Below are 13229 nucleotides of genomic sequence, written 5' to 3'. Positions count from 1 at the left end.
GATTCATCCTAGATAACTGTTCTTTAAAGCAATTCTACTGTCTTTAGTTGAGCTCTTCAAAAAAAGGCATGCAAATATAAAGAGGAACTTATTAATTTTTATTTTACAATAAGTGATCACTTTAAGTCTTCTATCTTTGGATAGTCAGATGCTGTCCGATCCGTTTTGTGAAACAGAGCAATAGAACCAAAGCTATTCTAGAGAAATAACCCTGTGATATTACACATACATACATACCCTCCGTGATATCATTAATTTTTTTCAAGGGATTCTACAAAAGTCAGAAGAGGTATTATTTTAAATAAACAAAAAAGCAAATAAGCAACTGTTTTTCAAAAAAGCTGTGGATTATGGGGAGCCTGGGTGGCTCAGTCGGTTAAGCATCCAACTTTGGCTCAGGTCATGATCTCGGGGTTCGTGAATTCAAGCCCTGCATCGGGTTCTGTGCTTACAGTCCACAGCCTGGAGCTTGTCTCGGATTCTGTGTCTCCCTCTCTCTCTCTGCTCCTCCCCCACTTGGGCCTGGTCTCTCTCTCAAAAAATAAAATAAAGAAACAAAAAAAGCTGTGGATTAAGAAAATGAAGTAAAAGGATTCAGTTTGGAAAGGAAGAAGTAAAATAATCTCCATTTGCAGATGGCATCATCTTATATTAGAAAATCTTAAGGAATCCACCAAAAAGTGCCGAATAAGCAAGACTGTGTTTATAAAACCTCAGTCAGTGTTTTGGAGAGGTTTAAAACTTACACATTGTAGTACCCAACGGTGAAATAAAGACATTGTCAGATCAACCAAATCTAAGAGAATTCATTGCTAGTAGATCTGTACCACAAGGAATGACTAAATGAGTTCTTCATACTGATAAGAAGTGGTATCAGATAAAAATTTAGATATTCAGGAATAAATGAAAAGTACTCAAAGTGGTAAATATGAGTAAATGGTAAAAGTGGATAAGTATAAAAGATTATTTTTCTCCTAATTTCTTTTCTTTTTTTTTTTTTTTTTTAATTTTTTTTTTCAACGTTTATTTATTTTTGGGACAGAGAGAGACAGAGCATGAACGGGGGAGGGGCAGAGAGAGAGGGAGACACAGAATCGGAAACAGGCTCCAGGCTCTGAGCCATCAGCCCAGAGCCCGACGCGGGGCTCGAACTCACGGAGTGCGAGATCGTGACCTGGCTGAAGTCGGACGCTTAACCGACTGCGCCACCCAGGCGCCCCTCTCCTAATTTCTTAAAAGAAAACTGTTCAAAGCAAAAATCCTCATGTTGTATTGTAGGGATTATGACATACACAGATGAAATACAAATGACAACTAAAGCATGAAACATAGGGCCATGGTAAATGGAACAGTATTATTGCAAGTTCCTTTTTTTTTTTTTTTTTTTGAGAGAGAGAAAGTGCTTGCACATGCGCATGGTGTAAGCATGAACGGAGGGGGTGGGGGGCAGAGGGAGAGAAAGAATCTTACACAGTCTCCATGCCCAGCACGGAGCCTGATGTGGGGCTCAATCTCCCGACCACCTCACGACCCTGAGATCACAACATGAGCTGAAATCAAGAATTGGGACACTTAACCAACTGAGCCACCCAGGCGCCCCTGACGTTTCACTTGAAGTGGCACAATATTAACTTTAAGTGAACCGTGAAATGTTATAATTTCTAGAGAAACCATTAAGATAAAAAACGCAAAGAGATATATACACCTAAAAGGCCAGGAGGTCCAACAATATGTCTAGAAGTGGTGCACTCTAAAGAGACAGATTAAGTGCAACGTAAAGGAAGACATATCATGCAAATAATAACCATAAAAAAAGCTGGAGCAATCATACCAATATCAGAAAAAGCAAATTTCAAGAAAAGGAGTCTTACTAAAGATAAAGGGGGAACATTTCTAATGATAATAGGATCGATTCATCAGGAAAGCATAATAATCCTAATCAATGTGTGTGTACATTTAATGCCAGAGCTCAAAATTCATGATGCGAAGACTGATATCACTTAAAGGAAAAATGGACAAATCCACACATTATCAGTGGAGATTTTTCTTCCTTCCTTCCTTCCTTCCTTCCTTCCTTCCTTCCTTCCTTCCTTCCTTCCTTTCTCCCTCCCTCCCTCCCTTCTTTCCTCCCTTCCTCCCTTCCTTCCTTCCTTCCTCCCTCCCTCCCTCCCTCCCTCCCTTCTTTCCTCCCTCCCTCCCTCCCTCCCTTCTTTCCTCCCTCCCTTCTTTCTTCCTTCCTTCCTTCCTTCCTTCCTTCCTTCCTTCCTTCCTTCCTTCCTTCCTTATGCTTCATGAATTTACATGTCATCTTGCACGGGGGCCACGCTAATCTTCTCTGTATTGGTCTAATTTTAGTGTATGTGCTGAGGAAGCAAGCACGATATGTGGAGATTTTAACATCCTTCTCTCACTAACTGAAAGAGCAACTAGACAAAGAAGTCAGTTAGAAGATCTGAATACTATCAACCACCTTGACCTGACATTTTTACAACACTATACTCAAAAGTGCAGAATATACTTTTTCCAAATGTATTGAAATGTTCTTCAAAAAACTGACTATATCTGGGGCCCATAAAACAAGTTTCAATCAATTTTAATATTTATTTTTGAGAGAGAGACAGAGTGTGAGGGGGAGAGGGACACAGAGAGAGGGAGACACAGAATCTGAACCAGGCTCCAGGCTCTGAGCTGTCAGCACACAGCCCAATGTGGGGCTTGAACTCAAACTGTGAGATCATGACCTGAACCCAAGTCGCATGTTTAACCGACTGAGCCACCCAGGAGCCCCAGTGTTTGAAATTTTTCATAATAAAATGTTGGGGGAAAAGCAGTGTTTTCATTTCCCCTGCTCTCTCACATTGCCTGTACTAACTGGAGCTGACTGTGTAGGAGGTAAGCCAATAGGGGGTGCTATTCTGAGCCATAATTTAATCTTAAAAACAAAGCCAAAAAACCCAAGTTAACACAAGAAATAAACCAAACCATTGCTTCCCACCAAAGAATGAGTTGAAACGCATGCTGACTTTAGTTTCATAATATGTATATCATGACTCTGGTTCCAGTAAGAGAAGTTCCAAAGTCTCTAAAGATGGGCATCTGCCTTGACTGTGGCCTTTAGCACAAGAAAATACATTTGCTGAGCTTGGTCGCTCAGGGTGAAATGCAAGGCTCATCCAATGGCAACAAAACAAAACAAAACAAAACAAATCAAAAACAATGTCAAGAAAAACTCACACGTCACAATTAAGGAGGGGTTAACTCACATGTCACAGTTAAGGAGGAGTCACCTAACAGATTACAGATTCAATATTTATACCTTCAAGAAAAAACTTCTGGGTTTCATTACCTTTATCAAGAGATGCCCCGGCCATATGGTAAAAGCTTAATGCAGTGTCCACATCATTGATATTCTTTAGGAAAGTAAAGAAGTTTTCCACTTCCTGAAATGTCAGACCCTGAAAGAAGAGAGATAAGGCAGGAACCTGTAACAAAAAGCAGCACAAAATGCAGAGCACTAGGTGGTTATTCATGTCTATAAATCAGAAGTTTATGCTATGTTTCGGGTGCCTGGGTGGCTCAGTCGGTTAAGCGTCTGACTCTTGATTTTGACTCAGGTCATGATCCCACAGTTGTGAGATCAAGCCCTGTGTCAGGCTCCGTGCTGAGCATGGAGTCTGCTTAAGATTCTCTCTCTCCCTCTTGCCTTTGCCCCTCTCCCTCACTTGTGTGCATATGCTCTCTCTTAATACATAGATTAAAAAAACAAAACAAAACAAAACTATGCTATGTCTAGAACAGAAACTGAATAAATTAGCCAAAGAATGCCAAATTTGTATAGGGAACACAACTCTAGAATTCTACCCTGAAAAAGGCAAGCTGGCTAATTGCTTTCCCTTCCCGTGTAAAATCCGACGTGAAGCTGTTTACAGTGTTGGCTGGACATCTTTACTAAAAATATTTCTAACTGTGCCCTTCAATTAGTCACAATATCTATTATGACACTTCTTAAATGAGCTCTAGCCCCTGGATCTGTTACATGTTATCTTAAGTTGTACTAGAATCAGCATGTCCATTTTAATAATCTACCCTTAGGCCAGCTAAGCTTTTTGAGGCTTAAGCCAATTAAAAAATCACTGAAGTCAGTGATATGCAGGGGAATGGTTTCAGGATTTAGCAGAACCCAAGCAGTTGGGAAGCTGTTCATTATGTCAATCTAAAAGCTACTAACGAAGCAATTTGCCACTTAACTTTAATTGGATGAAATTCTCTGAATGGAGCTCTTTTCAAAAGCTGCTCCAAGATTTGCTGATCTCTGATGGGACTTTCTCTGATGGCTCAAGAGAGAGTAGTTGTATAACTAGGCCCAAGGGAGTCTCCTTACAGGGTGGAGGATTTGTCCTCTTTGCCCATTTCCCACTTCTCACACATCACGCTGTGATGGAAATGAATAGTTTCTAAGAAGTGAGTAACACTGGGGAGACATCAAGGTGAATGCCTTTTAATGAAGCATCAGATCCTTAAAGGGACTGCTGATGTTGACTGGCTTCTACTTAGTGCTGCTCCCCTTCCAATTTCCATTTCCCCAAAATAGAGGGCCCAGAAATCCACATGGGGAACTCAGTAATAAGGAAACTTTAATATGGACAATATATAGTTCTTTCCTGGTATTCTCCCAACTCGGGTCTATGGTATCTTTCTCATTTTATCAATCAGACTAAGAACTAAAATACTGTATGTATAAATATGTCACACGATCTTTTATAATTTCCCTAGAACAATAGAAGTTAAAAAACTTTTTGTTGTGGAATATGACCATATAGAAAGCTGAGTAAAACATAAGAGTACAACAAACTACAGGTATGCTGTTTTGAAGGGACACATGCACCCCAATGTTTATAGCAGCACTATCAACAATAGCCAAAGTATGGAAAGAGCCCAAATGTCCATCAATGGATGAATGGATAAAGAAGATATGGTATATATATACAATGGAGTATTACTTGGCAATCAAAAAGAATGAAATTTTGCCATTTGCAACTACGTGGATGGAACTAGAGGGTATTATGCTAAGCGAAATTAGGAAAGACAGGTATCATATGACTTCACTCATATAAGGACTTTAAGATACAAAACAGATGAACATAAGGGAAGGGAAGCAAAAATAATACAAAAACAGGAGGGGGACAAGACATAAGAGACTCTTAAATATGGAGAACAAACAGAGGGTTACTGGAGGGGTTGTGGGAGGGAGGATGGGCTAAATGGGGAATCTACTCCTAAAATCATTGTTGCACTATATGATAACTAACTTGAATGTAAATTAAAAAAATAAATAAAACAAACAAAAAAACCCAGTGCTATTTTCAAATAAAGCCATATACAACAACAACAACAACAAAAAGAGTACAACAAGCTGTTATAAAAATGAACAACCAGAGAACCTCCACTCAGGTCAAGGAAGAGCTATTCTCAGCATCCTGGAAGCCTTCCTCTCTCCCCTCAACATGTCCCTTTCTCAGTCGTAAGCCCCTTTTCCCAGTGTTAATTACTGTTCTGACTTTCAGGGGATTCATTTCTTTCTTTCTTTCTTTTTTTTTAAAAACACTATCTATTTACTATCTATTTATGCATCCTCAAACAGAAACAGTTTAATTATGCTTGTTTTGAACTTCAAAAATGGAATCATGCAGTACGCATTCTATTGTATATGGCTTCTCTCTTTTAGATTTGTCTATGTTTTTGTATTCTGTAGTTAACTCACTTTTATTGCCATTAGTATTCTGTTAGGTGAATATACCACAGTTTTTTAAAATGTTTTCTTTTATTTTTGAGAGAAAGAGACAGAGTATGAGTGGGGGAGGGGCAGAGAGGGAGACACAGAATCTGAAGCAGGTTCCAGACTCTGAGCTGTCAGCACAGAGCCCGATGCAGGGCTTGAACTCATGAACCATGAAATCATGACCTGAGCTGAAGTCAGATGCTTAACTGACTGGGCCACCCAGGCGCCCCTATACTACAGTTTTTTTATCCATTCTATTTGGTGTGTTTCCAGTTTTTGGCAATTTATGCAAAGTGGTACATCTGAATTTAAGCATGCATTCCAACATATATGGAGTACCTACTATGTACCAAGTTCCATAATTTTTGGCAGTGAACTAGAAGTAATTTTTCCCTAATTTGAGGCCATTCTTTTGGCCTTAACTTAGAGCATCCAGAGATAGGGCTTATTCCTTATACAAATGCCTTGGTATGCTATCTAATGTAAACACTAGGCTAGAATCAATCTTCTAGAGGTAAGTACAGGTTCTACAATATCTCCTGCTTGTGGATGGATGCCTAATACCGTCTTCTCTTCTCCTCCATCAGAAGACATGCAGTGGTGAAAAAAACCCAAGTGTCCATTGATGGATGAATGTATAAACAAAATGGAATATTAGTCACCATTAAAAAGGAGGAAATTCTGACATAAACTGCAATATGGATGAAACTTGAAGACATTATATCAAGTGAAATAAGCCAGTCACAAAAGGTCAAATACTGTATGATTCCACTTATATGAGGTACCTAAATTATTTAAGTTTATAGAGACAGAAATGGGAATTTTTTTTTCTTTCTTTCTTTCTTTTCCTTCCTTCCTTCCTTCCTTCCTTCCTTTTTTTTTTTTTTTTTAAATAATCTCTATGCCTAACATAGGGCTTGAACTCATAGCCCTGAGATCAAGAGTTAGGCACTCTGGGGAGCCTGGATGGCTCAGTTGGTTGAGCGTCCAACTCTTGATTTCAGGTCAGGTCATGATTTTGCAGTTCATGAGTTAGAGCCCCGCATGGGGCTCTGAGCTGACAGTATGGAGCCTGCTTGGGATTCTCTTTCTGCCCCTTCCCCACTCTCTCTGTCAAAATAAATAAATAAACTTAAAAAAAAAAAAAAAGAAAGAAAGAATTGCATGCTCTATTTACTGAGCCAGCCAAGGGCCCCGGGGAATTGTTGTTTAATGGGTACAGAGTTTCAATTTGGGAAGATAGATAGCAGCGATGGGTGTATAACCGTATGAATGTACTTTTCAAGATTTTCAAAAATGTTCATTTATTTTAGAGAGAGAGAGAATATGAGCAGGGGAGAGGCAGAGAATGGGGCAGGGGGCAGAGGTTCTGGCGTGAGCTTTGTGCTGACAGCAGAGAGCCCGAGGTGGGGCTCAAACTAACAAACCATGAGATAGTGACGTAAGCTGAAGTCGGATGCTTCATGGACTGAGACACCCAGGTGCCCCAGTATGAATGTACTTAATGCCACTGAACTATACACTTAAAAATGGTTAACATAAAATTTCTAAAACAAAGGGCAAGGTACAGGAAATGCGATCCCCTCTGACAAAAGCAAACTCTAATGTTTGCTACTTAATTTATCATGAAACATCAAATACAATAGGTCAAGGCCAGAATATTCACGCTGAGAATTATTTGAGGTCAGACAGTGAGAAAATCTGAATTGAATGGCTATTCATTTGATGATTTAGAAAAACAGTGGGATACACATCACATTATGGCATTATTAAATTGAAATATGTAACATTTTACCTTTTATTATATAGATACAATAAAAATATTTATTGAGCACTTACTAACGACTCAGCACTATGCCAGGAACAGTGAGGGAAATAAAATTGCTTTGGACATGGGCCTTGATTTTATAGAGCTTACAATTTAGATAGGCTTCTTAAAGAAAAGATGACGCCAGTCACAAAATCCTTATTTCTTCATAACTATCTTAGTAAAAAATCCAAAGGGTTTTCTAGCAATAAAGCTAGAATAAGACTTTAACATGAGGTTCATGGATGGAAAGTGAAAGGATGTGCTTTCTGCAAATTGAGCTGTTCAGACTGGAAGGCAATAGTTGTGTACAGGCCACTGGCAGGTGACGTGACCTGTAGAATAGTAGGCAAGAGGAAATAACCTTCTCTTAGGCATGGCATCACAGGGAATTTCTTGACACACTATGGGGAAGTGGAAGAAGCAGGAGTTATTTTATTCTGGGTCCAACTGTTCAACAAACTGGTTATCTATCTACCTTGGGAAAGATGGACTTATAGAAAACTGGGCTCTAAGGGCACCTGGGTGGCTCAGCTGGTTGAGTGTCCAACTCTTGGTTCTGGTGCAGGTCATGATCTCATGGTTCATGGGTCTGAGCCTTGCATCGGGCTCTGCACTGACAGTGTGGAGCCTGCTTGGGATTCTAGCTCTCTCCCTTCCTCTCTGCCCCTTCTCTGCTCTCTCGCTCTCAAAATAAATAAAAATAAAACATTAAAAAAAACCCTGGGCTCTAGATGACTCAAAAAAAGGAGATAAGGCTAAAAAGAATGAAATCTTGCCATGTGCAACAATGTGGATGGAGCTAGAATATATTATTCTAAGTGAAATAAGTCAATCAAAGACAAATACCATATGATTTCACTCATATGTGGAATTTAAGAAACAAAACAGATGAACATATGGGAAGGGGGGAAGAGAGAAGAGAGAGAAACAAACCACAAGAGACTCTTAACAATAGAGAACAAACTGAGGGTTGATGGAGGGAGGTGGGTGATGGGTATGCAGGAGGGCACTTATTGTGATGAGCACTGGGTGTTGTATACAAGTGATGAATCACTGAATTCTACTCCTGAAACCAATATTGCACTGTATATTAACTAAAATTTAAATAAATATTTAAAAAGTGAATTTAACATTAGAAATTTGTTGAATAAGCAATAGAATTGTCTTTCAAAACTAAAAGCAATTGATAAAATGTTTAGAAGAAAACATAAAAAAATCTTCGTAACCTTGAGTAAGACAAAGAGTTCTTAGATATGATAGACACCAAGGGTCGCCTGGGTGGCTCAGGTGGTTAAGCACCCAAATCTTGATTTTGGCTCAGGTCATGATCTCACAGTTTGTGGGATTGAGCCCCACATCAGGCTCTATGCTGACAGTGTGGAGCCTGTTTGGGATTCTCTCTCCTCTCTCTCTCTGTCCCTCTCCTGCTCACATTCTCTATCTGTCTCAAAATAAATACACGTAAAAAAAAAAAAAAGATATGACACCAAAAGTGCAATCCATAAAAGAAAAAAAAAAACTGATAAGTTAGACTTCATCAAACTTAAAAACTTTTGTACTTCAAAATACTGAGAAAACAGACAAATCATAGACTGGGAGAAAATATTTAAAAATCACATATCTGATAAAGGATTTGTATCCAGAATGATTTAAAGAACTCTTACAGGGTGCCTGGGTGGCTCAGTCGATTGAGCGTCCGACTTCGGCTCAGGTCATGATCTCACAACTTGTGGGTTTGAGCCCCGGGTCAGGCTCTGTGCTAACAGCTCAGAGCCTGGAGCCTGCTTCGGATTCTGTGTCTCCCTCTCTTTCTGTCCCTTCCCAACTTGTACTCTGTCTTCCTCTGTCTCTCAAAAATAAATAAATGTAAAAAAAAAAATTTAAAGAACTCTTACAACTCTATAATGAGAAAATAAGAACACAATTAAAAAAATTTTTTTTAACATTTATTTATTTTTGAGACAGGGAGAGACAGAGCATGAACGGGGAGGGTCAGAGAGAGAGGGAGACACAGAATCTGAAACAGGCTCCAGGCTCTGAGCTGTCAGCACAGAGCCTGATGCGGGGCTCGAACTCACGGACCGCGAGATCATGACCTGAGCCGAAGTCCGATGCTTAACCGACTGAGCCACCTAGGCGCCCCAAGGACACAATTTTAAAAAGTAATTGAATAGACACCTTACCAAATAAGATATATGAACGGCTAAAAAGTTCATGAAACAATGTTCAGGATCATCAGTCATAGGGAAATGCAAATCAAACCACAATGAGAAACCACTACCTACCTATCAGAATGACTGTAATCAAACAGTAACAAGTGTTGGTGCAAATGTAGAGAAACTGGAAATGTAACATTGTACATCTACTTTGGAAAACAGTTCGGTGCTTTTGTTAAACTCAATTTTTTCCATACAAGCCAGCCATTCTACTCCTAGCAATTTTCTTAAGAGGAATGAAGATAGGTCCACATAAAGACCTGTGCATGAATGTTCATAGCAGTTTTATTTACAGTGGCTGAACAATGGAAACAATTCAAATGTTCAACTGGTGAATGGGTAAACAAAATGTGGTACAACCATACAATGGAACAGTATTTACTGTATTCAGCAGTAAAACACAGCAATGAATACAAGCAACAGAATGTATGGATAAGCCTCAAAATATGATGAGAAGTAACAGAAGCCAGACACAAAAGACCGTATTATGTTACGAAAGCATTTACGTGAATGTCCAGAAGAGACAAATCTGTAGAGACAGAGAAAAGGTGTATGGTTGTCTGGGGTGAAGGCAGAAATGGGGACTGACCACAAGCTAGCGTAACAGATCTTTTCGGGGTGATGAAAATATTCTAAAACTGGATTGCGGTGATGATTGCATAACTCTGTAAATTTACTAAAAATCATTGAATTGCTCATTTAAAACAGATGAGTTTTATGGTATATAAATTATCTCAATAAAATTGTTAACAATATAAAATGCAGTTGGAGTAGAAAGAGGGGTAAGGGAAATGTGGCTTCCTCAGGAGTCAGCTGTTACCACTAGGTATCTCGTGCTGACAGGCCATGGGTGAGGGTAAACCCACTGTCACACATGATTCTCTTGCTTTGTCTTTTAATCAGTCATAGGTAGTCCATCGCCAGGAATCAATCCACTTGCCTGAATTCCCTCTATGGTCCACTGAAAAGATAAAATATTCTCCTTTTTCCTTCTTCTCCTTGTATGCTATGCTTGCACCAATCTTATCATTTATCATCTGCTCAGTCTTCTGCTTATTTGTTAAAAAATTATTTTTACAGCAGATAATATATGAATCTTATGAAATAGTAATATATAAACAGTACAAAGCAATTCTTCCTCTACCCTTGTCTTTCAATCTCCCTCTCTATGGGTGGTCACTGTCACCAATTTCTTGGTTATTCTTTCATAGGTGTTACTATGACTATCTTGCTCCAGTAAAGCATCTTCCCATTGCAAACCCCACAATTCTCTTCAACTGTTGCCTGGCAGTGGGGGGAAATCACACTGTTTCTATTGCTTACATTTCTGCAAATATCTAGTCATCCTGAAACATCACTTTCTTCATGTGTTCATTCCTCCTCCTCACGAAATATCAATGATTTCTCACTGCCAACTGGATAAACCCAACTTCTTAGCCTCATATTCTAGGTCTTACACAAAATGCTTCCATAGATTACCTTTCTAGCCATCTCCTTAAGAGACCACAGGCTAGAGTCTAGCAATACACTGGCTTTCTTATTTCCTCAAAACCCTTGTCCTTATTCAAATTATGGCGAATAAGGAGTAGCATTAAATAGGCTCATTAGTAGGAAGATTATTGACTGTGGAATAAAACAAGTCCTGGCTTTGAATCCTGTTGCTACCTCTTAAGATGCTGTGTGATCTCAGGCAACTAAGGCTCTGAAAAGTATTTTTCATCTGAAAAATGGGGATTCTTTCCACCAAGCAGGATGTGATCATTAAGGAGAAGATAGGTAAAATGCCTGATACATAGCAAGTACTCAGTAAGTGGTAGGTTGAATCCTTAGCAGGCTGGAAGGCTCATTACCATAGAACCAATGGTAATGAGTTTATTCGATTAAGCTTTCAACTATACTCTCTTCTCTGGTATGTCTATGACCTTGAGGAATAGGAAAGAGAGACAAGTATACCTCTCATATACCTTTGAAGTATATGAAACTAATTGTGGAGGGAAACCAGAAATATAATAGTGAAAAGTCCATAAATTCTCTTAATAGTCATTCACAGCTTACTACTTCTTTGGGGGAAGGACAGGTTTCAAAGCTAATCAGTTAAACAAAGCTAATCAGTAGAGTCTCTAGTCTTTTTAGTTGAATGGCCACACCTCAGGTGCTCTACTACTTCTTATGACTTTGACGGGCACCTAATAATTGGAGTTTTTCAAGCGCTATGCAGCAATGTTTCTAGAATCTGATATTCCATGATGACCACATTCTGGCTCAACTCTCAAGTATCTGTGAAAATAAGTGAATAGGAGAGCCCACATGAATATTATCTACAGATGATATGCAAAGTTAATAATCTAATAGTTTTATTATAACTGTTTGGTTAAGTACAAACCCTGCTTCATGGCTGGTAGCATTATTAGTAAGACTGATACAGACAGAAGGTTGCTGGTGATAGCGATCTAAGAGGAAACATGTAGCAAAAGCAAACTTTTTTTATAACTTCTGCTTGTCAAAATCCTACTCTGCTTTTAAGGCCAAGTTCAAATTGTATTGCCACCAAGAATCTCATCCGTGGTTCTAATCTTTCTCACTGGTGCTCCCAAAAGGTCTCATAGCTTTATTAGGGTACTTAATACATTCACCAACGCATATGACAAATGTTTGCCTATGCGACACTCACTGTACTGTGGACATGCAAAGACGAGTAAGACACTGCTCTTAAGAGGCCCAAAGTCAAGTGAGTTGCCCTCTATTATAATTATTTATGATCTGACTCCCTGCACTAGGAATATTAAATGCTATGCGGCAGACTGGGTTTTGCTCATTACGGTATTCCTAATATCTGAAAGAGTGCTTTGCACATAGTGGTTGCTCAGTAAGTACTGAATATGAAATTATATAGGTCTCTGTGTGTATATATATTTTTTCTTACTAAATTATTACAGACTATATATTTCTTGAGGATAGATGATGGTTTTTGTTTATCTTTTATCTTTCTCACAGCATCTGGCTTAGTGTCTTGCACAGAGCAATGTCTGACATTGAACTAAATGTAATTTTCAGTTCAGCCTTAAGTGGATTTGCTAAATTATTAAAATTCACAGCTTCTGCACTCTCAAGCATCGAGAACCATCCCTGTGAATTACATTGATAAAGTTTAGAAAACTCTGTTTTTCTTTTAATGAGGAGAAGACAATATGGAGGAAGTAAAATTAGCAAATTTTAGAGCTGAGTCAGATTTGGCCCAGAAGAATTATTCACAGAAAAAAGGATATTGAGGGAAATGGGGAAAATCTAGTAGAGGATAGGGACTAATTTTTGTTTTATTTATTTTATTTTATTTTTAAATTTTAATTTAATTTTTTTAGAGAGACAGAGAGGAAGACAGAGAATCTCAAGCAGGCTCCAAACTCAGCACAGAACCTGATGTGGG

General features: G+C 38.8%; 1 protein-coding gene and 1 non-coding gene across 2 annotated transcripts in view; both read right to left on the bottom strand.

The window, feature by feature from the left end:
* MICU1 (mitochondrial calcium uptake 1) overlaps positions 1 to 13229 on the bottom strand; it is a 250315-nt gene that overhangs the window by 21857 nt on the left and 215229 nt on the right. The window contains 1 exon segment of the mRNA XM_032595262.1: positions 3347 to 3455. Coding sequence (XP_032451153.1) covers positions 3347 to 3455 — 109 coding nt within the window.
* Positions 2274 to 2379, bottom strand: LOC115527836. Its single transcript, XR_003973071.1, has one exon. It is a non-coding gene; the product is annotated as a U6 spliceosomal RNA (small nuclear RNA).

This window comes from Lynx canadensis, chromosome D2, assembly GCF_007474595.2.
Source record: "Lynx canadensis isolate LIC74 chromosome D2, mLynCan4.pri.v2, whole genome shotgun sequence".
In the NCBI taxonomy this organism is placed as follows: Eukaryota; Metazoa; Chordata; class Mammalia; order Carnivora; family Felidae; genus Lynx; species Lynx canadensis.
The sequence above is the reverse complement of the archived record's forward strand: the minus strand, read 5'-3'. Positions and strand labels throughout refer to the sequence as shown.